Here is a 27,144-nt window from a genome sequence, read left to right on the forward strand (position 1 = left end):
TCCCAAGGGAAGTCCAGAGTGATGTTCCGAGCTTCTCTTTGACTCTGCCCTTACCATCTCCAAATTTTGCCTTTGTATTCAGACATAGTGGTAATTCTTCTCGCTAGCGCCGGCACACCTTGTTAGGCAGCTGTGTGCTCTTGAAATGCATTGTATTGTATTGTAGATTCAGGGTCTTGATATTTGTGCGCAGTCCATAGAGCCCTATTCACTGGTCTGGTTTGGTGCAGTGCTGTTTACCCAATTGTTGTCTATGGTCAACTAATTTAGGCCTCGTATCCAAAAGGCCTTTTAAGAAAACAGGCTATTTCCTTGATTTACAAGATGACAGCCAGGTAAATTAGTACAAAATTTCAAAAGCGAACAACTGCTAGATGAATTACTCTCTCTGAGTCTCCTTTCATACAGAAGGAATTAGACCGTACTCAGATGAAAAGCTCTACCGCCAGGCTCCTAATAGGTATCACAGTAAATGCAATCTCTGTAGCTCATGTGTCTGCCTTAACTGAGCGAGGAGATCGGAAAACCGCATTTGGCAAGGCAATCCTTGGTACTGAGTCCCACTGTTGATGAGATGGTGCTTACAAGAAAAGAATGAGTTACCATTGGTAGTGTTCTTTATGAATGATATGTATCTTGCGGATTTATCATCACTCTTCTCTTTACCATCTATTGTGGCATTGCAGTCTGTGGCATTGATGTATCAACATTTTTCACGAAAAGTCTGGACGAATTCTGAGAATGGGGACAGTTCATATAGGGGATCTGCAGGAAGTTACATACATAAGATTATGACTTCCTCGTCCAGCTGGAGACCAGATCTAGAGGCTCTCTCGAGGCTCCATGATTACTGGACTGCTTTCTCAAATACAAAACTGGGCTTTGTCAATTTTACTGTCTCAAGTGGCTCAGTCAGCCAAGGCCTGCATGCTGTATCTTGTTTTCTTAACATGCCTTCTTCTCCCAGAGTTGGAGAATCTCTTACCAAGGCATGAATGTCAAACATCTCCCCTGCATGTACACAGTGTCTTGCTGCTAACTGCATTGCTAAGTGTAAAGATTATGACTGCCTCCAGCCCATTTGATGTATGTAAATATCTTAACAGAAGCTCCTGGGCCAGAGGTTCCAGGGTTGCTTTGCTTGCGGCAGGGCAGAGAGGGAATGACCAATACAGACACAGGGACCTTGTATACATTTTTCCAAAATACACTGACTGATTCCTCATCCTTCCTTTGTGCACTGGATCAGGTATGTTTTGAAACTGTCAGATATTAATATGTGTTGTTTTGAAACTTGACCTTCGAGTGGCATTACCAATCGCATGGCTGCCACCAGTCTAATGCGCATGGTGTATTGGAGAGGGACTTCAAACCCCCATTTTCATATTTCATAGATTCGACCGCTGTTGGATTCAGCTCCACTCTCTTTTCTCGAATTTGAGTAAATGAAATTACATTTCTACTTGCACATTATTCGAGTATCCAAAAAGAGCTTTAAAATAAAGATATTCGGAGCTGTACCTTATGGATAATCTTAATTGCAGTAGCTATTCAGAAATGCCGAATAATATCTCTTCAGTACGCCTTGAGGTTATCTTTTGCCTCTCTATAGTTTCTTACCATGATTGTTTTATTCTTTCATAATTTGAAAAGAGGATTCTGCTTTTGAGGAGGTGTTGGTCGAAGTAAGTTATCTGATGAGGGTGCAGTTTGTTGAGGGTTGACGTTTTTATCGATACCACTGAAATCTTCATACAATTTTCTAAAAACAATAAATAAAAAATAGATGAACATCATAGAGGGGGTTCTGATTTTCCGACCTGTACGTAACCTGTTCTGATGTTGCTTTACTGGAGATGTAGGTTGTTAATTGTTTTTAAAAGATTTGTTTCAATTGTTCACTGTTTGTTGAAAGAAAATAAAGACTGTGAAATAGTGTGTGCCTTTTTGTCATTAATAAATTACAACTTTACTCCAGGGGCCGATCAGAATTTTCTTTTGTACCAACACGTTTGTGATTTGAAACAAAATGGCGATCAGTTTCCGAGAACATTTTAGGTTTGTAGATAATAGTGCTATGCCGAAAGTAGAGGAGGCCTTTGTATTCCTCAACTATGATTGAAATAAAGGTCAACACTGAAGACCCTGGCAAAAAATGATCAGCAACATTAGAAATGCATTCTTTTCGTGTCTCACTCTGCATGCCATTCCAATTTACGTTCTCTTTCTGTTACCATGAACCGAAGAATTTAATTACCTATAAGTCAATCTCACTTCTTAATGTTCCAACGGCTCCATTGTTACAGACTTCTATTGCAGCTGCATGGTATGTGTGTTTATAAAAGCTTCAAGTACAAAGCTTTTAGCAAGAATGGAAAATGGATACGACTCAGGATCCTTACCAATTACTCTGTCCATCTCAATCAGATGTATTATTTAGTACTGCTGAAAGCATCCGTTGTCTGCAGAACCATCATATGATATCTATCTGCACGCCCTTTATTGCTCTAAAGGCAGTCAATAATGGAGACGACAATATTTTCAAATGAATCATTAGTATATGTGTGTGTGTGTACACAGGATCAAAAGTAAGATATGCGTAGATGGACAAAATAACAGAGTATCCGTTTTTCCTTGCATTTTTAGACGGAAGCCTGGGCAAAAAACAGAATTGCTTTGATGATTTCCAGTGTGCTGCAGAATACCTCACCAACGAAGGGTACTCGTGCCCTAAGAAGATCACGATCAATGGAGGTTCCAACGGAGGCCTTCTCGTGGGTATGAACGGCTTGTTTTTTTAATTCCAACATTCTTCTCTTGTGTTGGGTGTAATTGCATTTACTTATTTATAAAATGTTGTACCTACACGGTGCTCAATGCATTTCAATTGCAGTTCAATGTGGAGCACCACATTGGTGGGCAAAACAATGTCAGGGTCGATTTTTTTTATTATTATAGCCTTCAAAGTTGGGAACACAATTAAGTTATTTTTACTTGTTTTATACTACACCAGAATCCCGATAAGAGCTTGTGGCATTCAGTAGCGATCAGCAGTTTTCCAATAGGAAAAATCTAGTTCATCTAGGCTGCTGGACTTCTCCATGAATGGCCATACTGAGGCTAGTGTTACTGGGGAAAAAGCAGGGCCCACTCATGATAGGTCATAGGAAGGACAATCAGATTTTCTGAATCTGCAGCTTGTTTTAGCTGATCTAATCAACCGCTCTCCAACCACTTAAGTAGGACCCTACATTTATATCAACCCGATTGGCTGATCAGCACCTAATGAGATTACCTGAAGCTTACCATCTCCCTTAACTGGTAGTCCACTAAAGCCATTGGCCACTCTTTCTTTCCTTTGTTGCTGTGGTACTTCTCACAGATGGTGCATTGCCACTGGAATCTAACGCAGTAGCCCCGCGATATCTAAAAAAAGGTAATGCCCCTGCCACTCATCTCTGACCAAGTTACTTCAGAAAAAGGCCACAATTACATGAAAGGTGTTATACCATCAAGGTACTTATAATAAAATAATGAGAGAGGAGCCTACTGTTTAATTATAATGCATGCAATCGCATTGGTGAGGGATTTTAATGTCCTTCCCAATACAGTATATGAGATGGGGAATAAAGTGACTTGGTCAGTGGTGTGCATGATGTTATTAAAAAGGTAACTGTGAACTGGGTGCCTTCTCCTGTTGATCATCTTAGGCAGTGTCAGCACTATACATGCCCTAATAGGGGGGAAAAGAATAACCCACGCATATCCTGTATCATCACCAGGTGGTCTGATGGTCCGCAGGAGCAAAACCTGAAGTTTACCTATGCTAAAGTATTCTGGGAGAATGAGTCATTCAAGCGAGTGTGAGATTGAAATTGAAATGAAAAATCTCTTACTTGGAAGTGTGTCATGCGCACCATAAGGTCTAAGGCTGGGGATGGTGTGGCCAGGGAAGGCTGCTGACAGATTGGGACAGCACCAGAAGAGGATTCGACGTTTTGAATAGAACTAGAGTGCCGTCAGTGGGTGGTCTCGTGGGGTGGATTCATTATCTTTCCTTTGCTGTGGACTGAATGGCTCTGGGCTTGGCAGGCACCATGGAACCTATAACCCATGTAGGGCAACAGTTAGTGAGCAAGTCGTGGTTCACCACTAGAACAACCACCTCCTTTGGTGGCATGGGTACCTTTTCAGTCCCTTAACATAGGCCTCAAGTGGATTTCTTTTTTGTGTTCTTTTTTTTGTGTTGCATATTTATATAGCGCAAACTCGACCCGAAGGTATTGGAAGGCTTTTACATGAGCACCGTATTTACATTACACATTCAGGCACGGGAGATTAAGTGATTTGCCCAGAATCACAGGATATGGACGCAACCCCGAGGCTAGAACCCTGGTTTCCAGCACCAAAGTCGACAGTCTAGCCGACTGACACATCCTCTCCGCCATCCTTGCGACTTGCCAGGCCCCAATCTAGATGTCCTAGAGGTCTCCATCATAGTTTGCCAGTCCTTTGTTTTGGATTATGTAAGAGGGAAGAGAAGGAAGTATTTCTTTCAACAGGATACACAGACTCACTCTCGCTTCCATATATGGCTGCTCCCACTTGCCCTAGTGTTGTCTGCACTCCGTGTTAGGAACCAAATCCTCAGGTCTTTGTTCTTGTGGAATAGTAGCCCAAACACCCATTTGTAGCCCAGTGTAGGAGAATTAGCATAGTGATTTGCTGTCAGTGATTTGTTGGGCCTCCGTGTTCTATCAAGGCAGGATTAAAAATAATTTACAGAGTGTAAACTGCACTGCATAAATTATTTTTTGGGGCCTTTAGCATACTCCTGTTTACCATCACACGATGCACCACTCTAGGACCTTTGCTTCTGGGGACCTGGAGCCGTGGTGTGACTCATGGCTCCCATGTCGTACAGGAAAGTTGCAGATATAGTAAGAGACATGTAGGTCTGTATAGCATGTAGGAGTGACGGGGTTTTTCGAGAAGCATATTGGTAAAAATGTACTGGTTTGCAGAAAAGATGGTTTTGAAAACTGATTTAAAGAGATTAGGTGAGGGAGCAGATGCATCATGGGTTGATTAACATTCCAGTAGTCAGACGCAGGGTCAATAACGAAGTTCATCTAAAAATGAGAGCTTAATCCCCTGAAATTGAACAAAATCCTATGATGAGTAAAATACTGAACATCTAGATCTGTAATAAAGGGCGGTGCTTGTCTGTCGGAACCCGAGGCAGCAGGCAGAGTCATCGCCGTGACGGCAACGGCATAGTCCCATACCTGCTCACCAATCTTGCTCCAGTCCGCCGTGAGGGGAACGGCCAGCGATAAACTGCATTTCCCAGGTGCCCCAGTGGCAGAGGCACCTGGGACGTCACAGGCAGCGCCCGGAGGCGCAAACAAAGAGCGGAGCGCCGAGCGCTCCGTGGGGGTGCTTGTCTGTCGGAACCCGAGGCAGCAGGCAGAGGCATCGCCGTGACGGCAACGGCATAGTACTAAGAAACAACAAATAACTGTGGGTCTAGTGATACATTCAGAACATGCTGTATATAGCTGGCTATGTGTCTGCTGTTACTGATTAAGTAAAGGACAGAATGGACAGTCAACCACTGTGAAAAATGTCCATCAGTTACTCATTTTCGGGCTCCCAGTACATCATTTGGTCTACTCCACAGTAGTATGTGGCACCTGGGACGTCACAGGCAGCGCCCGGAGGCGCAAACAAAGAGCGGAGCGCCGAGCGCTCCGTGGGGGTGCTTGTCTGTCGGAACCCGAGGCAGCAGGCAGAGGCATCGCCGTGACGGCAACGGCATAGTCCCATACCTGCTCACCAATCTTGCTCCAGTCCGCCGTGAGGGGAACGGCCAGCGATAAACTGCATTTCCCAGGTGCCCCAGTGGCAGAGGCACCTGGGACGTCACAGGCAGCGCCCGGAGGCGCAAACAAAGAGCGGAACGCCTCCCGTCCCGCGGGACGCGCGCGGACGACGCCGGGCGGAGCCCGGGCAGAGGGCGGGCCGTCTGTGGCCGTCAGAGGCCAGAGGAGGTCGGGCCGGGCAACCCCCCTTGCTTTTGAGGGGAACAAGGATATGAACTAAGGTTTGCATATCTAGACACTATCCACGAACAATTGTGCTTCCCCTAAATGGACAACCTATCAGCTAGTAAGATATCCACCGGACCGACATAGGTTTGTGTATGTCATTACCGGTTATAACTTAGTAGTACCATGGCGTTTAAAGGGCCCTCTAAACAAACACTCTCCTTGGGGGGTTCACTTAAGGAGACTCTGGACTATGAAATAACTAGGGTAACAACGGTAATTGAGAGAGCAGAACATAGTTTGTTTCCAGAAACTATGTCCTGCAATCGACCCCCCTTGATTCTAACTGACTCACCGAACACTTTATTATTGAGGGAACTAAATGGAATTTGCAACACTAGGTACTTCCCAGCAGCACAGGGATTTGAGCAACTGAGACCCCTAACATGCCCTAGGGGAAATAGAAGCCCCGAGCTTAGTAAATCACTCCAACCAAATATTAGTCCCTTGGAAACTCTATTCCCATTAACAGATAAAGCTAATATTCAAGCGATCACGCACTCCCAGGTCCCACCCCAGAACAGAAAACGTAAAGGTGTGGAACACAGGGGGAGTCCAGCAAAATACCCAAAACTAATTTTAAGTCCGCCCTCGGTCACTGTTACCGTCACTCCCGAACCACTGGATGAATGTCCAATACCGGAAACTTCTGTATCCACTTTACCATCCAATCTTTTGGCCCAGCTTGAAGAACTGGTTAAAACCCTCTTATCCCCGCTCTTAGAAAGAATAGAGAGAATTGGGGAAAAACTCATGTTGATAGAAGAAACCATCAAGTTAAGCAAGCAACCACAGAGCCTAGCTGCTTTTAATTTGCCCGAAACTACTGCACATAGCAAAACTGCCCAAAATCGTTCGCTAGATTCCATACTACTAGCGTCAAAAAGTAAGGAAGTAATTAAGAAATCGATAAAGGAAGCGAGACCTGCCACTAGATCAGGGCCGTCCAAAGTAGTCACAAGCTCTGAGGGGTCTGTTGCCAAACAAGGTGCAGTGTATACGCGCAGGAAAACCAACTGTATAAATCTACCACCAGAGGCAGCACCTTATGTGTGCGTCCTTTCAGGAGTACCGGTGCTCACCAATGGGAAAACTGAAGGGCATCAGGACCTTAAAAATAAAGTACAATTTTGGTTAACCAAGAATAGACCCCTTCCACCTAATATTGATGGAAGAATTTTAAATGTCAGAAGGGTAGGATGGATAGGTTCCCGTCCTAAGGACACGGCTGGAGACCTAGTAATTGTTAACTTTAGGGACTACCAGGTCGTCCCATATCTACGTAGCTGGGTCCCCCAAATAGGAGACGGGCCCATAGTAACTAGTGAACTGTCCGATTTCTATCCCAGAACAGCGTATTTGCCCCCCACTAGAAGGAGTGTAGAGGAAAACCCCAGGACGGGCAGGAGGGGCCCCATAACGAGTAGTTACAAGATACCCACTTATAATCGTTATGACCTTCTTCATGGTTTAGATTTGGTGATCTGAAAGCATCTGGCGTCACTAAACGTACTGATTCTTAATCAATGTCACCTACGTGCTTCCTTTTATATAGCTTAGATGGGCTGATTCCTTATTGTCTGTCCATAGGGAATTATTATTCTCTTGATTTTGCAATATAGTTGTTAGAACTATAGTATGGATGTAATGCTTTATTATACGTGTGCTTACACACACTGTTTAATACTATTTTTACTGTGTATTTATGATGTATATGAAATTGTATATATATTGACTGTTGCTTTTATGATTTTACATTGTACTAAAATCGAATAAAGCTTACGAAAGTAGTATTTATAAAAGTACAGTATTCTGTGCACTCCGATTAATAGTTTAGTTCTATCTTGGTACTGCTGCCGATACAAGGAAAATGTCATCATTTTCAAGGAAAGATCATCTTGTCTTGGAATGGTGATCTGCAGATAAATTTGCCATGTCGAATTGATTGCTGAACGACAACCTGCGAGTAGGACTTGTATTAACGCAGATGTATGATGGTCAAGATGGAGAATTCGATTTCATCAGAATGGAACTGATAACCAAAACCAAAAAAAAAGAATTATTTTTCATCAATATGATATCTATATAAATAAATAAATGCCTCTGTTAAAGTTTGAGCTGCAGGTGTTTTGTCTGCGATTGCATTGAATTTCTCTCTCTGCCAAAGCAGCAGATGAAAAACCACTAAAATGTGGGTGTCCTGCCATGAATGTGGAGGTGTCTATAACAAAGTGTCTGTATGTTGTACGTAAGTGGCCTTATGGAGGGGGAGGCACCAGTGAGAGAAATCGACCGATGTCTCCATCGAGTGGTGATATGTCTTGCACCTAAAATTGTCACAAATCAGTACCCACAAATTGTAGTTACATCGTGCACACATATACCTAGTCTCCCTTACCTACTGGGAAGTACTTCCGATCACGGTTAGGTGTTACGTTCACCTTATGAAAATCTACTCCCTTTTTCATAGCAGTCTTTGACGGAGCAAACCATAATGGACCTGTTCTACTCAACTAAACCAGGTCTAATATTCCCTTCACTGATGTAGAATGCAACGATAACAGTGCAGTACTGAACACCCAGCATAGCGGAGACGACGCACAAGGGTTAAAGGTCAGACATTGTATAGTGCATAGTAATGTTTGTACTTGTATAGTGCATAGTAATGTTTGTACTTTCCCCGGCAGTGGGAAACCAAGACCCCTATTGTACAATTTGGAAAGGTGACCGGTTGCACAAATGCACATCCTCGGATTTTGTAACAAAGCAGTGTGCATCTTGCATTTTTTAAATCTGCAATTTGTGCGTTTGCATTATTTGAATTGCATTTGTTCTACAAGAACCTAGTTGTTATACTCGTTTACAAAAAGGTTGGAAGAGGAGGCTAATTTGACGGTTAAATAGAAATGCAAGTACGTCAGACACAGATGAGCAATCCATTGTATTACATTTAAGATAAGGTTCTTGAAAAGATGTAAAAGCTTGGCATTGGCTTCTATCAGAAGAAAGTTTAAAATCACTGTGAACAAGTCAGCTGAAGGTATAAATACATAGCTTCATTCCTTTCGGTCACTTCTTCTTTACTGTCAGTGTCTCCTTTCTGTCCTATAATTTTTGTCTTTTTCACTCTCTCCTTACTTCCTTCCCTTGTCTCATCTTTACTTTCTTCTCCTATTCTATTTGGTCCTTCTTTTCTCCTCTGCTTCATTTCTTTCTTTCTCGTAGTCTCTCCTTTCTTTCTTTCTTACTTCCTTTATCTCAGCCTCAGCTTTGTTCCTGTTTTCCCTTCCTTCCCTTATATTACTTTCCTTTGTTCCTTTTTTCTTTCTTTGACTTCTCCATAACTTTCGTCTGCCCTTCATTCATCCCTTCCTTCTTTCTCTCCATCCTTCTCTCTCTTCCTTTTCTTCTTGCTTCCTATGTTCCGTTTTTACTTTCTTTCATTCCACTGTTCATTCTTTTCTCTATCGTCCTTTCCTTCATCTACTTTCTTGCTTACTTCAACTCCTTCATAACCCTTATCTAACTCTATCTAGAGACTTGTCCACATACATTAGGCAGTAGCTCACGATGGTTGTAATTTATCAGAAATTGCTTGGACGACCGAAAAGGTTGGAAACTCCTGCGTTAGACTGCGTTCAAACTCCTGCGTTACACCTGTTGACTTTTTCAATGCTTGGGAGCTGATGAAGAGTTCAATTGAAAATGATCTGTATTACTAGAAAAGATAAATTCAAATCCTCTGGTGCCCTCACTTGGGACACAAAACATTTCCAAGTGTTTGCTTTACTGCATTAGTTGAGACTACTAAGATGGTTTGGAACACTGGTTTGAAGTGCCTAACAAGTATTTAAAATATAAAGCCCAAAATTGGTCCTTACACAGTTTTAGGTAGCCGCATATTGTGCTTTTGGCTTCTTCTGGTGGCACTGGCACTCAGTTTTGAGGGTCAACATTTATTTGTCATGCACAGACTATGATCTAAAGCAAGAACTAAAAAATCGTCAGAAATTGGAGAAAAGAAGAAGAAAAAAGTAACAAAGCAATATAGCAAGGATGAAGAAGAAACTGCAGGAGTGGGATAAAGAAACACATAATTTGGGGTGAAGGAAGGAAAGAGACATGAGGGGGGAACCAAGACAAGGCAGCCTTGGTATGTGGAAATCCAGCATCTAGCAACGCTGGTGGTGGGATTCTAAGAAACTGTTTGGGGACCATCACTTATGTGTTGGTTTATTTTGCTTTACAAATTAAACACTGTCATTAATGCCTTATTATCTCAATCATTTTCATTACATAAAAACTCATGTATGCCAATCCAAAAAAAAACATGTAGAAATAAAAAATAAAACTAATTGATACATATTTACATACTTTAGTTTCTTACATAAGTAAGGATTATTTCATCCGATCTTGGTTCTCCATTTCCCAAATGAGCATAGATGTCACCAGTTATTGAATCTGGTTTTATCTGGGGCCATAGGGGATTATTTTATGTGGACTGTTGCAGGCGAGCCGTCATACCTTAGAGAGAGGCTTTCAGCTTCAAACACAATGTGCAGTATATCAAAATCCGCATGAATAGCGGGTGTCTTGAAAATGAGTTGGCTCATCACTACTTTGATATTGATTGGAGAAAGCGCTGAAAATCAAGAGGAGGACTTCAGCGAGGTGATGGCCTTGATACTTTTTGGGTAATGTGTTCAATCAATCAGTGTCTTGTTGAGCGCGACTACTCACCCATTAGGGTCTCAAGGCGCTGAGGGGAGGGGGTGGAGGAGCTGCAGGCCCCCGATGCGCTGTGGTTCAGCCAAAGGGCCAAGTCTTGAGGTCCTTACTGTATTGAGGACAATCGTCCGAGATTTGAGCCTAACATGATCGTCTCCTGAATTTACAGGAGTTAAAATCTGTTTTCAATTGATTCTCAAGTACAAGTGTGCGAATCACAGTGAAGCACACCCCTTTCATTTTAAACACCCAGTGATTCAGCGCTACATAGAGGCAGTAATTAAATGTTTGCATGCATTTATGAAGGGTGGGTGACCAAATAGCACGAAAGTGCTTCTCCTGGTATCTGCTTGCACTCATTAAAAAATAAAATTTCATCTTATACAGGAAATCTGATTCAGTCAGATGAAATATTTGGTGTTTTAATATAGGTTTGTAATAAGTACGCCATTAACAAAATACATTGTAAAGAGAAAATAAAAAAATAAATTTCACATTGACACATTTTAATTTAATCCTTGAAATTAAAGTTTTCTTTTCTCGGAGGTGTTCTTTTCTTGGATCCATAGTGATCACAGTTACCAGGATTTTAGCTCTCTTCAAATAATCCTGCAAAGACCTGAAGGAGGAAAAATCTTCTGGAAATGTATTACCCAGGTTGCATTTAACCAATCATATCGTTTTCTGTGATTATACCTTCCTTATTGGGTTCTGAGTCCCCACTCAAAATAGCCATGGGCAGCCCACCCATCCACAGACTGTTTTACAGTCTGGGGGCACGGGCATGCCAAACAAGCTGACTGTAGAAGCCATCAGGCTAGTTTGGAACTGACACATGAGGCACTCCTTTATGACCTTGGTGAGGAGTTACCTGGTTGTACACTTGCACTGAAATTGCTTCTTTTTGTGGTGGTACACAACCAGATATAGTGAGCTAGTGCACAGCAGTGGTCTAGCACAATCCTAAACAAATAAATTCTTCCTTTGCAAAATCGAGGAAAAAAGAAAGATTGCTGATGTAAGACTTAGTGAACAATAAGCCAACACACGTTGTTAATATTATACCTCTATCATGCTTGTGAGATTTAAAATATACACAAATCTTCTAACTTGATATGAACCACATTACTACTCTCCCATTCCCATAAAGAAAGCAATTAATTGTAGTAATCTCAACTAAATAGCAGAAAACCAGGATAATTAATGCAGCCAAAAGTTAACAACCGTTCTCTTATGTTTTCTGATGTTTTTCTTCCTGCAGCATCTCGTGTTAATAGTACGTTTCGTAACATTTGTAACTAGCGGTCACTCACCCATCCCCTACCACCTGTCAGAGTGGGGGCTCCCTAACTGTGCTGAGGTAAGGAGTGGATGGTGGCCATCCTGGACCATGTGCCTTGTGCAGGTGTCTCACAGAGAGGAGTCTGACTGTGAGAAGAGGGAGGTGTACTTGGACAGGAGGAGGTGGACTGAAACCTAAATCGTCCCCGTCACCCGGGGAGGATATGTCGTACAGTCAAGGCCGGTTGTAGGCATATGCGAGCTGGCCCCAGGGCACTTTGAGGGTGCCTAGCAAATTCATTTAAATAATTTTGTTAAATTCCAGTCCGCTGGTGCCTGTTCATTATTTTTAGGGTCTTTTTCTGCCTTCCCTTAACATCCCTCCTTTTCCCTTCTCCTTCACACCGTAACCCCCATACCTCTTCTGGCCTCTGTGCTCCAGTTCGGCTCAGAGGATCAGGAATGGCATCAAATCTTCTTCAGCTCCGAGCACTACCATTCATGCAGACACTGTGCAGGAGTGATGAGCACAAAGCAGGGCCGCGTGCGCTCCTTTACCGCAGCACTCAATATGCGCACAGCCTTCCAGAAATTCTTGGCACAAGGTGTGGGCACAGCCTCACCGTGACCACACCGGTCATACATTTATAGTCCCTAAAATCAATCACTGCAGTTGTTTTTCAGTATTTCTGCTAAGGATCCTCAGTGAAAGCTAAGAAAATTGGCAAACTGCTTGGGGATTATGGACCTGGGGGACACATCCTCGGAGCAATATTGATTATTTCCTGACTGCGACTCATTAAAATGATCCAATGCAGTTATGAATCATTGATGGTGTTAACAGGCTACCAACTTGATTAGTTGCATGTCACCTATTCCGGTCTTCACCAACCGGGATCATAATTAAGTAGATAAATCATGATTCTCACTCTCACCCCGGTTTTGTAAAATCTCATTTTTATACATCTTTAAAATCACAAGTGACTCCTGTATTTGTAGACAAAAATCTCAATCTCTCGCTCTTTTTTTTAGTTCCTCCTTCCTTTCGTGCTAACCAAAGGCAGATTCTCTGGGTCAAGGCCGGCTCTACCATTTCTCTTTAGCCCAATTTTGGTGCATCTTGGCCATGAGAGACGTTGAAAAGTGACCATCTTGTGAAAAACATGGCCTCTTGCTCATGTTTGTGGCGGTTCCTTTCCAACTATGTGAGAGAGAGAGAGAGAGATATGTGTATATATATATATTTATTTATTTATTTATTTATTCCACAAATAAAACAGTGATGGCACTCCATTCGGTAGTTTTTCAAGGTTCTTTATTCAAAACTGTGTTCGCCTACGCGTTTCGAACCAAAGTTCTTGTTCACGGCAGTTTCTTACGTAAACTACCGAATGGAGTGCCATCACTGTTTTATTTGTGGAAACAATTAAACGGGATACTGCCCTGATCTTCTACAACAGGACAATTGGTGGAATATAAATATATATATATATATATATATATATATATATATATATATATATATATATATATATATATATATATATGCAACACCGCTCCAAAGAGTGCCACGAACCGCAGCACACTCCTAGAGAATAACGGACACGAAATCAGGTAGCCTGTGCAGCAGTGTCTTTTTTTATTTCATATTTTCGTGTGCAGCAGGAGTGCCGCGAACCGGACGCGTTTCGGCGACCCTGTCGCCTTGTTCACCGGAATACAAAGTCATATATATATATATATATATATATATATATATATATATATATATATTTTTTTTATTTATTTATTTAGATCCCTAATAGTCAATCCGAAAAGGAACCACACCAAAGCTTCAGGAAGAAGAAAAATCACTGATAATTAATAATTACATTATATGCATTAAAACATGCGCACTGTACTATAACTGGTGAATTGCAGTGTTTTGTTTTTTTTTTAAAGTTGGTTCTTGTGTGACTTTGGCATAGATTCATCAAGCAAAAATCCGCTCGCAAAGGGGCAGATTCTCAGAATCTGCCCCTTTGCGACCGGTATTTTTGCATTTGGGATGCATCATCCCAAATGCAAAAATTGCAATTTAAGAAATCGCAAAATTGCGATTACTTAAATTGCTATTGCATTTAAGGAATCTCAAAGTGAGATTGCTTAACTGCAATGCATGAAAGTTTTGAAAATAGCGAATTCGCTTATAGGGCACGCAAATTACCATGAAGTACAACTTCATGGTAATTTGCAAAAACTTTGAAAAATGCACTAAAGTGCATTTTTCAAAGTTTCATGTTGCGCACACACATGCCCTGAAATCGCAATCTCAATTTGCGATTCGCTAATTGCGATTCGCAATTTGAGATTGTCTTCCCATTCATTCCTATGGGCCTAGGCCCATAGGAATGAATGGGGAGGTATTCCTTAATAATTTGCGAGTCGCAATTAAGGAATTCTAAGAAATCGCTAGTTTTTTAGTGATTTCTTGATGCATTCCATTTTGCTATTCCTTAATAGCGAATCGGTATTTTTCGCTATTAAGGAATAGCAAAATGGGTTGTTGATGCATCTCGGGGTTTGTCATCTAACTGTAATGTCACTTTAGACTTTTTTCAGTGTGCGCCCCCCTCCCAGCAGAGTGTAATATTGTATTTATACCATAGAAGAGTGTTGGCAGGGCCATAACTCACCAGAGGTGAAGACTCGAGTTGGTCATAATGCTGCCCCCTCACGAATGGTATTAAATAGCATATTACTCTGTAGATCTGCTCGTATGGTTTATGACGTGCTGCTCTGCCTTGTGTAGTAGTAATAAAGTAAGATATTTAAATAGAACTTAAGGGACAGAATTTCATGGGTTCATGAACGAACAGAGATAAAAACGCATCTAATGTGCCTGATTAACCATTGGCAGAGTCGTTTTCCTTAGTCAGGCCTTTGTAAAACGCAATCTTTGAGAAATTAAAGCGTTTTTTTGTGTCCGTTAGGCTGAGCTGTGATAACGGCCTCGAATTTTACCTTTGTACTTGAGTTAGAAATGTGTGAAAACGCGTTTTTTAGTAAACTTGCAGGATATAACTTGCTATTTTGCTGGGTGTATTTTCTCTGGCCATGGCCTAAACCTCTTTATTGTAGTCCATGTTTACAACAACCTGCAAATCATCCCTAGTACAAATGTGCATTTAAAAATATGTGTGTGCAGTACTATTCCACCCCAAGGCTCTCTTGTGTGTCAGTGAATCAGCGAGTGTACTGAAACTTTGTGTCTGTGCACGTCGTCCATCCATGGGCCTCGGGCATGTAAGATTAAACAGATCAGGTCAGGAGAAATGCACTTGTGTTTGCTATTTGAGATCAGAAACATGGAGGCAGGTAGAGGTTGCTGTACCAGAAGCAGTTTATGAATAGTGACTTTACCATCTACTTGCACAAATACTTTGAAATCTACCTCTTAAATTGATTGCAAGATTTGTCCATGAAACATCTGAACTTACTTTGTTATTTTTTATTTTTTTTATAAAATTGTGCATTGAAAGCCTAGTCTCCTATTTGCTGATCTATATTAGGTTACAGGAGACATTAGCTTTGCTTCTCGAAGGTTCCTTTGGTTCCTTAATACCTTACTGTTGGCTGGAAACTTTGGTAATGCAGCAGGTATGGTAACGTCATGTAGGGCGGATCTACCACATAGGAAAGGAAATATTGTTAATTTGTTCGCAGACCTCAAAATAAAAACCGCACTTTGTGTTATTTATAAAAGAGGGCCTGATTCAGATGCACTTCTAAATCTCTGAAATCTAGTACAACCAAGTCGCAATTAAATTTTTCCAAAATTGGATGCACTTCCCTCTAAGTGTGCACGCACACACAAACACATTTTGGGGCTGTGGGTTAGCCCTCTTCATCCATCTTCAGCTTTTGTCTCTTGAATTGTGATTTAGGGTACCTCACCACACCACGTGTGGATCATATTTTCATATAGTGTGCTTTCAATATAAAAATGTTTTTTATATATGTTTTAAGTACAACTGCTGTCTAGAAAGCACCTGTATTATTTTGTTAAAATTCTTTTCCCCGCTTAACTGTTTTTTTTAAAACAATCACACCAGCTTATCAAAGCCTGACCTTTTGACTGCCCCGTTGCTCATTTTTTACTTGTTGGACATTAAATTGACCTACTTTTCTGGTCCTGATTGCAAGGCTATGAAGTGGAGGTTAGTTTTTATTTGCTGATGTTTTAACATAATGGCTCTTCTTTGTTCCCTTTCAGCTGCCTGCTGCAATCAGCGTCCGGACCTCTTCGGATGTGCAGTCGCTCAAGTTGGTGTGATGGATATGCTGAAATTTCATAAATTTACCATAGGCCATGCGTGGACCACTGATTACGGTTGCTCGGATAACAAAGAGCATTTTGAGTGGCTGTGCAAGTAAGTTTCTCTTATTTTTTAATTTTATGGTGTTATTTGCATAAATATTGGGTTACAAAAATAAGCATTTATTCAATAGAAAACTATTTTGAGATAGGGAAAAAACTATTTTAGTACAGCAGAATGAGTTATGATAAAACACACCATGCCTTCTCCAGACTCCATGAGAGGACAAGAAATTGAGGGTTCAAGCCATAATATTCTGCTATGTATAAATCTCCTCATCGCTTCTCCAGATGGATTCAGGCCTACAAAGAGTCCAACTGTGTAAATGTCTAGATCTTTCCAAGATTGCTAGGGTGGTTAAATCTCTCATCCAAAAGTCCGCTTTTAGCTTATGTTTCATCCTACACAATTTAAGAATGGCTTTATACGCCACAATAATAGACCTAAATTCAAACTCCACTCGTGCAAATGCATAGATCAAAGCAAACTACCTTTATGAAGAAACACGACTGAAGGCGAAATTTCTAGATTAAAATGTCATTAAATCAGCATAGAAAAAATGTCACTCCTAGATCAGAAATCTCAAATAAATGTTACCATACAATAAAATCACTCAAAAATTCAGGCACCTGCTCAACAACGTTAAATGTAAGAAAGTGTGGCAGTGTGTTTTGCACACCCCAGTGAGAGTATATTTGCAAAGGCAAGCACTTTCCCACATTTTCTTTGTTCTTCATCTGTATGCAACTCATTTACCACTGTTTTGATTTTAGATTGACATTTTATTTAGTTTTAAGAAACACGTGAGATCACTGTTTTGTTCTACAGTGTAGAGTGATGTTTCTTCCACAAGTAATGCTGTAATATGAGCACGGCTAATCCTGTGAAGATGTTGCACCAGTCATCAGTTTTTTTTCTCTACAGCGTGTTATTTGTTAACATCTTTTTCTGTTATGCTCACTTGGCATGAGGTTCCAAAAACAATGTGAGAACATGGGGCCGTAAATATTTGGTCCTGTCTTGGTCATGTGACCGAAAAGTACTTTTCACGCCATGGTTCCGTCAGTCGTCGAAGTGGGGGGAAAAAAAGTAGGGGAACTGTGGGCGGAGACTCAGGGGGCGGTAATAAGAGGATTGGATTCGTGGGCGGATTTGGAGGTGTGGCTAGAAATAGCAAAACATACCAATTTTTAGTATTTTTAGAGAGCTTGATATTCACATATACTGAACACATTGGTGGCACTGTGAATGGAAATGCGGGGCATGAACTGCACATCTTGTTAACATTTAAAAGACGCCCGGACTGATAAACCCATGCGCATTGTTTTACAGAGGTTCCTCAAAGTGTGACAATATAATGAAGAATGGAAACATTACTCGTGCTAAAACCAAAGCAGGCTGAAGTTGCCAAGCCCACAAGGTGAAAGGCTTGAGCCGTCTTTTTCTATAAAAAATTCTATAAAACCGTACTATATTTAGAGCTCCTCCTTCCCACTAATTGAAAAGCGCCTTGCTGCTCTGTGTTGTGCGTAACAAACGGGTAGCAGCATCATGCTATCAATCCGTTCTTGTCTTTAACATTCTGTTAGCATGGTTGCCACCATTCTGTTTACTCTAACTAAGGGAATAGGATACTGCCTTCCTAAAGACTGAATCTCAAAGGGCCAATTCTACCTTTACAGCCGAGCACGGCTCCACTTATGCAGATAGGTGTCCACATAAAGATGCTTGGCAGGTGGATATTTTGCCACTTAAAAGGTCCCAAAGGCGAGACCTATTGGCAATGCCAATGCTTGTTTTCTGTCCCAGGTGGCGTCCGTCAGTCTGCGTGACATCAAAGTATCCTGATGTGACCATTGTATTGGTCACAGTGGGGGCAGGCAGGCAGAGTCCTCACAAAATGAGGTGTGAATCACAGGCTCATAGCAGTAGCAGGGCCATCAGAGATAGCCGTTTTCGCACTATGCTAGACTGATGGCCCTTTCAGTGTCACTTTGCAGGCTCCTTAGACACAGAGGGGAAGGGGAAGAGGTCGGGCGCACTGCAGAGGCCTTCCTCAATGTGCACATTCCACCACTCAGGCAGAAAAATAAAGTAGTCATTTTAAAGTAGGGCTATTCCTGCAGTCCCGGTACGCTTTTTTAAAACCATGAAGTAGGGGAACGGACTAACATAATTTTTTTAAGTAGGGGCACGCCGTGCCCTTCCGATTCCGCCCACTTCTAACACTGGGTTCCATCTATCCAATTTCGTCCAACTTCACATAGAAACATTCTTTTATGCGCCCTGTAGCAAACTAATGCTTCTGTTCTTTTATTTGCTGTCCCGCAGCTTTTCATTAACCCTATGTTTTTTTTTAAAGGGCTAGAGCAGCTTGTAAACCACGTTGGTACTTTGTGTGTATTGCTAGGAGAGGGAGTAGTCTTAGAACTTCCCAAACTGGAGAAGGGTGGATCATCTAACACTGTAGACATCTGCTATCAATTGAAAAAACTCACCTTGACTGCAGATGCGTGTGAGAGAGAGAGGCTCCTAAACTCTCAGGCCCAGGGGCGTAACACAGGCATCTGCAGCACCCGCAGTGCGGGGGGGCCCTCACCCTCCAGGGGGCCCCGTCAGCACCGCACTTCTGCTGGGGAGCTCTAGATTGAGTCCGGAGGGGGCCCCTTCACGTACCCTGCAGGGGGGGCCCCCTCAAGGTTTGTTACGCCACTGCTCAGGCCGTCAAGCACTAACAGAGAACTATAATCTTAGTCTCAAAACAAGGATTGCCCATGTTTTGTTCCTTCCAAAAACCTCTAAGAGAAGAGGGGGCAAGGGTTGTATCTCCTTGGAAGAGAAACAAAAAAGAAGACAACATCCAGAGCGAGGACCAGATCTAGAGGGTGCTACTTCACTTTAGGGATGGTGCTGATGAACAGACTTGATTCATTTAGAAGCAGAATGCTTATGCTCACCAGACTGGAGGTAAGTCACCCTTGTCTTCGAACAGTGACCGAAATCCCAGAATCAGTCTTCTAAAATCTGCAACAAACCGCCTTGCCTCTTTAACCCAAGAACACTGATGTGGGTGAGTGCGTGAACACTTCTGAAAAGTGATGCTCTCTGGTGTTCCAGATCATAAAGCACGAAGATCTGGACCAGAGGTGTTCACTTTATAAATCCACGTCTCCCTGAGGCTGCAGTTCCTTACTGCAGGATTATCTGGAGAACAGCGGTGTTGGTTTTTCATCAAATGATCACCATTTCGTTTGTGCTCAATGGAGGTTCTCCAAACACAATCAGCTTCGCATTCAAAGACCATGTGTTACCACATACAGTGGGGCACACTAGTTTCCAATGAGCCTACAAAATTCCTTCCTCATACTCTCATCATAGCAGAACACAAATCATTGATTGATCTCAGGTCTGAGATCCATAGTTTTGATGCTTGGGAGACCCTTGCTTACTATACAAGGGATGTACTGGTGAAGACCTGGTCCTAAATCTTTAAACTATAGGATGCAAACGGTCAGTGGTCTTTTTGAAGTCCTTTCTTGCTTTCACATATGAGCTTTATATTATTCATCAATTCTCTGACACAACTTAGAGCAAGTCTGTACTACTGCATTGTTCCTCTGCCTTCATATTGCTTGACAGACATTATTAAGAGAAATAAAAAGCATTTTTAGTTGCGGTAAAATCATTTTTAGGTTTAATATTCATCTTCAGAACTGATAAGAGCAGTCAATGCCATGCGCTTGTGCCAAAACATTTCTACAAACATCCAGGAATTTATCAGTTCTGTTACAGCAGGTGACCATGAATTCCAGGCCATACTCTTTCCCCTCTCTGCCGCCAGACAGAGATCATGAACATAGGGTCGCTCATAGGATGAAGTAGGTGCTCACATCAGTTTCTCTTCCTGTTGCATCCACAAGAATTTAGAAACACGTTCTAACTTCCAAATGGGACCAAGCTTGCTAGCTCTTATTGTTTCACAGAAACCATAAGAAAGCTTAATCTCTGACCCTCACAGGAACACTGTTTAACTACCAAATGTGTCCGACATAAAATTTTTGAAATTGTTATCATGGTGTAAACCCAAATGTCCTTGTTAGAATTGCATTGTAATTAGATTTACAGAATGGCTAATTTCACATTTGTGTCGTTCCTTCACACCACTGGTGTCTTTGTTTTATAATGTGTCTGTATCAAGTCCAAGTCTGATCTCTTCAAGTAATGCTACCTTGACATTGAATATGCACACATTATATAATTTAGGTCTACTCTAAAGTAGTTAAACAGTTTTATCTCCCAGGACAGGAAGAGGAATTTAAGGAGGAATACAAAAGATAATACATTCTGACAAATCTTGAATTGAATTTGGTCCAGTAGATTTATTTTACACCTGTTCTATAGTGATATAGTTTAGAATACCAATGTTGCTTTTACTGCCATTAAATGGAATAAAGCGTGTATGCCTCCACCATTCCTAGAACCGCCAGGGTCCACAAAGTCTGTCTACAACTTCCCAGAATCTTATGAGTCTGTCTGCCACCTCTGTATGAAGCCAGTGAATAGCTCGTCCAATATACTAAACTGTCTCCACACAATCTGCGGTCTAGCAGAGGTGGTGGAAGTGGTTGAGGAACCAAGCTTATAGCCATTTCCATCTCCATTCTGTACCACACCAATATGGCATTGTTAAATATTATTGTGTTTAAGCGTGCAATGCTTATTGTAGAATTTGAAGGGTTCCACCTGTGTTAGTCTGCTGCTCCCACTGGGAGAAACCCTAGAATCCTCTTTTGTACTTGGGATGAGAGTATTTACAACATTTCAGGCACTGGTTCCAGCGCAACTTCAGTGCATTCCAAGAGATTCTCATGTGTATGTATAAGAATGTCACCATGGGATTTTTTCCAACGAGCCACGAGGACTCTTCTTTATCTTGAAACCTGAATTTTATAAAGGTGATTCTGGATGTATAAAAAGTGGAAGCCCTACCCCTGAAAGACCAAGATTGGAAGATCCTTTCCTGTTTTTGAATAATTCTCCAAGCATTCTGGGATCTCTGTATTTATTTATTTATTTATGTATGTTTAGTTGGCGACTGCTTAGGCACGACACTGGATTGCACAGCACATTGTTTCCCAATTGTCCGAGGCCATTGCCTTGATATATTTTATTAAGTGACTTTGTTGAACAACCCCCCCACCCCCCAATAACATGACATTAACTGTATCTCTCTCAGAATATACCATGGTTGTTGCAGCAAACCCTCCTATGAGGAAAACACTTTGGTGCAGCCGCAGCATTTTACAATGTTTTTTTAACAAGTGTAAGATTTACCTATGCAATTTATTGATTATCTGCCTTTAGCTACCAGACAAATTGGCTCTTCTATCTTTCCTTCCTGGTTGTTGGAAGAATAATATAATCCTCCTAATAGAGATCGCAATAGGGATTCTTCACCTCTACAGATACTGTAAGCGGAGGATAACATTGTCATTTGATGATGCACCTCTTAGGAGTCAAAGGCTTTACTCATTTAATAGGCTTTAAGAACTCTGAGGGATATAATCTGTTGTCATTAAAATGGGAGCTGCACAAGGACATAGCGGTTTTACCAGGTGAATATCCTCATGCCATAAAAAGGAGGTGCAATTTGTTTTGTTTTTTGCAGCATGAAGGTGAAGGATATAGGAAATTCTCTGCCATGTGGGTCTTTCCTCTTGTAAATTTGTTGCATGTGAATCGCCATACTAGTCTTGTGGAGTCTGAGACTGTCTTCGTTAAGGAAGAGCCTTGGTGTTGTGATTTGGGTCTGGATACCCATGGTACTCAGACACCCTTGGTACTCGGATCCCTTTGTGGAGCTATGTGAACCTACCTTGTTGCTGCCTCATCTTGATATGTAACTAATTAGAGAATTGTACCTCAGTCCACCTCTGTATTAATTATTGACTTCTTAGAGGTTGGTGTTTGGGGTTTCCGAAGATGTTGGAGATGCTTAAGCATACACGCCAACATTTTCAAGCTGGTAAAAGGGAGATTTTGAAAGGAAAATCGGGGAAACTGATTTTCCACATTGAGTTACAATGAAGCAAAGCAGATTTTAGGCCGGAGACAGCTTAAATAGTTATTTTGGCCTTAAAAAACGTGAGTCTCTTGTCTGAATCTGGCCTGTTGGCGGGTATGGTGTAAATGCAATCGGATTCTCGATTACTTGGTGTTTGAGCTCTCTGAAAGGTTTCTTAGTAGTTATAGCTTTTTAAATGCCCCTTATTTCTATGGTCGCCAGTATATCCCTAGCAATGAGTTCATCAGACGTCACTTTTTTTTTGCTGACATTATTATTCAATAAAAGAGCGTGATGTTACATAGAAATAGTCTAACAAAAGTAAAGGTCTCTTATGTACCCCTGTCAAATGACTTGTCTTAATCCATCTCCCATACTTCCCACTTTGACATTGCCCTTCAGTTATGAGCGCTTTGTAATAACGCAGAATAGGGGTTGTAATATTCTGCACATCAAAAGTATTTTCAAAGGCAAAACACGGTTTGTCCTGTTCCACTGAACTAATCAAAAGGAAACTGTGAAAAACTGAGTTAGTGTAATGACCTACGTTATGCATATTCATGCTCTACAGTAATGGGATGTATGTCAGTCTTCAAAGTACTTCTCAAAATGTTGAAAGAGCATACTTCTTTTGCCCAAAAGCTAAAATCATTATTTTTCTCTAGTTCTTTATTAGAACAGAACATCGAAATGTTAACCACGTTTAAATAAATAATTACATTTTAAACTTTTATGCAAGATCAATGTCCATTTTCAGAATAAAGTCCTACTTTCACTTGGTGACACTTTCAAATAATAGAAAATTGTCTGTAGTATAATAATGTAATAAAGACATCTGTTATCAGTGCTTCGAAAGGATTCAGTTTGTGATGTGCGTTATCTGAGTGTAGTGATTACTTTTATTGACCCCAGCCTATTACCATGGGTGACCATATTCATCCCTAAAGCCCAGCGTTGAGAGCACTTTGTTGTCACCAAAAGGATTACATTGTTGCATCTTCTCTCTTTAAGTGTACGTTTTTGTGTTAGAGATAAAGTGCATTTCTTAGAAATGTAAAAAGGAACTGCGGGTTTCAGCTGGCCCAAAACCAGTATTTGAAATGCAGCCTGGTGAAACGAGAGTAAACTCGAGCCTTCCAAAGTGGAAGTTTGTTTTGAGAAACAAATAACAAATGCCTCTCCCCCCCGCCCCTCCCCCCACCTACATCCAGGAGTATTTTTCCATTGATGGGGGGGGGGGGGTCATTCTATTTAATTGTTCTGTTCCTTACCGGCAGGTTTTCCCCTGCAGTGATGGACAGTAAAAAGGGACAGCAGACCGTCAGCCCTAAATAGGGCAGGCGGTGTACTGCCCTCACGCCGATGGCCAGCACTTCCTCAGACTGTCGCAGTAAGTTTTCCACCAACTGAGCCAATGGGGACGCTGCTGATGGAATCCTGATGTACTGCCCGACTAAGTGAGGGCGACTAAGAGTTCGGCAGACAGGGTGCTAAATAAGGCTCTATGGTTATTGACACTTCGCAAGTTTTCGATACCACCAGATTTTGAAAGGGTTTTTAGGAACACTTATGAAAGATCCGCTGCACAACTCAATATGAAGTCCATAGGTAAAGTACCAAGAATTTACAAATATATAGAATTAGGAAACATATTTAAGTTTATTGAGTATTGCTTTTTACACACTCAGTCCACATCTAGTGGGTAGTACTAGCTCAAGCTGTGCTGCACCCTTCATCATACAAAGTATGCTATTAGGTACATTTCTTGTATGGCTTTACCCAGCCTATACATGGCTCTAGGATGTGCGGTTGACCCAACCACTACTACCATATGTAAATGGTTTTTTAGTAGACCAGATGTTGATACTAAATTTCCTTGTATGTGAGGCATTCTAATTTAAATTTAAATCTGGCTTCTAGAAGAAGCTAGTGAAGCTCTTTTAGTGCAGGCAATAAAAAAAAATATTTCGGTAGTAATGGAGTGTGCATGATATGCCACTAGCAAACAACTAAATTAATCTCATCAGTGAATACAATATGGGTAAGAGTCCCTCCCTAACGACAAAGTTGTGTAGTAGTGGCCACAAAAGTGTGAAAAATTATCCGAAGCAAGATTGCTCAGCCACCAGAAAGGGAGTACATTTCAGTGGCAGAGCTCATGCGCCTGAAGAATGGAGCACTACTATTTTTATATTTTTTTGAATGTTTGCTCCAATTTTTGCAAATTGCATTTTTCTATCATTGAATTAATACATTAACTGCACAAAATACAAATCACTCTGGCCAAGGCCAGACCAGTGGTTTTGACAATGATTGTTTGGGCTTTGGTGGGCAGCAGATAATTTGGTTTAAACAGCTGATTTGCCCTGGTGCATTTAGTACAGACTGGTTTAAAACATATAGAATGGATGGAAAACGTTGTGCTGTATTGACAGTCACCTATGTATTACCAAATGGGCTATAGTGCCAAGGCAAAGTTCCGCTGCACACTGTTTAAGTGTAAAGTAACAATGGAAGCGAACTTCTGGAAAGATAATCTTAGATGTTCTTTTTGAATTGATATATGTGACAGTATGTTGTCATAATAGAGAGCAAAAATAATAAGTGCTTTGTATTGCTGCATTAGCTGGAAAAGGTGGCCTTGAGGCACTGTCATTATCCGCCCGCCTGGCACATGGCATTCGCAGAAAGCCACATCCTAACCAGCTGCATACTGTTTTGTGTCCACAGTCTTTTGTAAGCTCAGCTTCCTTTTCATCTTCCTTGGCTTGCTAATGGTGCTAGCGGTTTTTCAGTAACATTATCCACACCTCGCACAGTGGTAATTGAGCTATTTATTGATTTTTCAGAAGGCCATTATGTGTAACGAAGGTGTTGATAGCCGATGCAGGCGGCTGCAGGTGTGAAGCATAATAGGATAATGTGCAGCGGCGATTATGCTTGATGTTATCTTTGAGAATTGATCTTCCCTCCTGTGGTTTAATTTCTCAGGTATTCTCCTCTTCACAACATCAAGGCACCGCACCAGGAAAGCGGCCAGTACCCCGCCATGCTGCTCCTCACAGCGGATCACGACGACAGGGTGGTGCCGCTGCACTCCCTGAAGTTCATCGCCACGCTGCAGTACACGGTGGGGCAGAACCGCTCGCAGACCAACCCGCTCTTCATCTATGTCGACACCAAGGCCGGCCACGGGGCGGGCAAACCAACAGCCAAAGTCATCGAGGAAGTGTCAGATATGTTTGCCTTCATAGCACGGTGCCTGGACATAGACTGGATTGAATAAACAGCACTGCCTTCAGCATCCAGACACAAGGGCTTTCATGCGGTTAAGCAAAGAACAGGAAATTTGGTACATTGGTCACATACACAAATTGCACAATACCTAGTTTTTTTTTCTTTTTGGTCCTACTTTTGTTTATCCTTGATTTTACTATTTAAGCAAGAAGAAAGGTATTGAAAGAACTGTTCATTTTGGCCATTAAAGCAAAGTAAATTGGATTGAAATATGTATTAAGGTTCCCACATATTAAGGTTCCCACATTTTCTATTGCATTTTACTCAGTGTATTGCTTTTACTTGTTTTGAATTTGGAATTTGTTAAAGTGGTCCTTATGTGTCACTGGCTACTTTAACAGCTCTATATTAAGGGAGTTGTAAATGTGTATTACTTTTATTACTAGGTTTCTAACTGAACAAGCCATTGCATAAAAAAAAAGCTAGAGACCGTTTCTTGTAAAATGTTACATGGTCGCTTATGTTAGAAATGACAAGGGAAAAGGTGCCTCGATTAACAGTATAAACCTACACAGAGAAAAGTATACTTGTGTCATAGTTGTCTTTCTGATCTCAGTACGTATTCAGTACAAATGAACTCAATAATGAGAATAAAAAAGTGGGCTCTAATATTGCCTCTTGTATTCTTTCCCAGTGGTTGCTTCTTGTGTTTTGATATGATATGGTAGCTCACTTTGGTGACTAACAATCCACCCAACTAAATCCCCCGTTTCAGAGCAGCAAATACTCTTGGGAAGTACCACAATTGTTACTGAACATTTGTGTGCACCTCTCGTTTTCTTAGACTTGATTTCTAAATAGTCTGTGGTGCCACCATGCTTGGCATCGTCTGAGGCCCATCGCAAAGTGAACAGCAAAATTGTGGGATCACAGTTTCTGCCTCTTGCACTTCTGTCTACCAACAACTTCCCTTTAAATTCTACCATAGTGGATGCCTTTTCTTTATTTTTAGGTTTCTCTTGCAAGCTTGTCATCGAAAGACCTACTGAAGCCAATATATTTTATTATATGCTTAGAAAGATTGAAGTCCGTACACGTCAGTAATTATTTCTTTATCGTATACTTTGTGTTTCAGCCATTGGCTTCAGACATTGTCAATCACATCTTCCAGCAGCTTTCTGCGTCCTTCTGGTTGCATTGCAGTGCAAGTGGGACTATTTTCTTTCCATTAGTCACTTTCTCCTAGCAGCTTATTAGCACACTTCGGCCCCTCCTTTTGCCTCCCAGTCTCTCTTTTTCTCTCTCTCTGTCTCTCTTTTCTCTTTGCATTGCAAGCTCTATGTGAGGGCTCTCTGCTGCACCTCCC

The 27,144-nt window shown here is 41.4% G+C and overlaps 1 protein-coding gene across 2 annotated transcripts in view; it reads left to right on the forward strand.

Annotated features, from left to right (window-relative positions):
- PREP (prolyl endopeptidase) overlaps positions 1–26,447 on the forward strand; it is an 821,567-nt gene extending 795,120 nt beyond the window's left edge. For both annotated transcript variants that reach the window (XM_078648442.1, XM_078648443.1), the window contains exons 13-15: positions 2,647–2,778; positions 16,375–16,531; positions 25,533–26,447. In XM_078648442.1, coding sequence (XP_078504568.1) covers positions 2,647–2,778; positions 16,375–16,531; positions 25,533–25,827 — 584 coding nt within the window. In that variant the 3' untranslated portion in view covers positions 25,828–26,447. The remainder of the gene's footprint in view (positions 1–2,646; positions 2,779–16,374; positions 16,532–25,532) is intronic.
- Positions 26,448–27,144: the final 697 nt, after the last annotated feature.

The sequence above is a fragment of the Lissotriton helveticus genome, chromosome 6 (assembly GCF_964261635.1).
Source record: "Lissotriton helveticus chromosome 6, aLisHel1.1, whole genome shotgun sequence".
Lineage (NCBI taxonomy): Eukaryota > Metazoa > Chordata > Amphibia > Caudata > Salamandridae > Lissotriton > Lissotriton helveticus.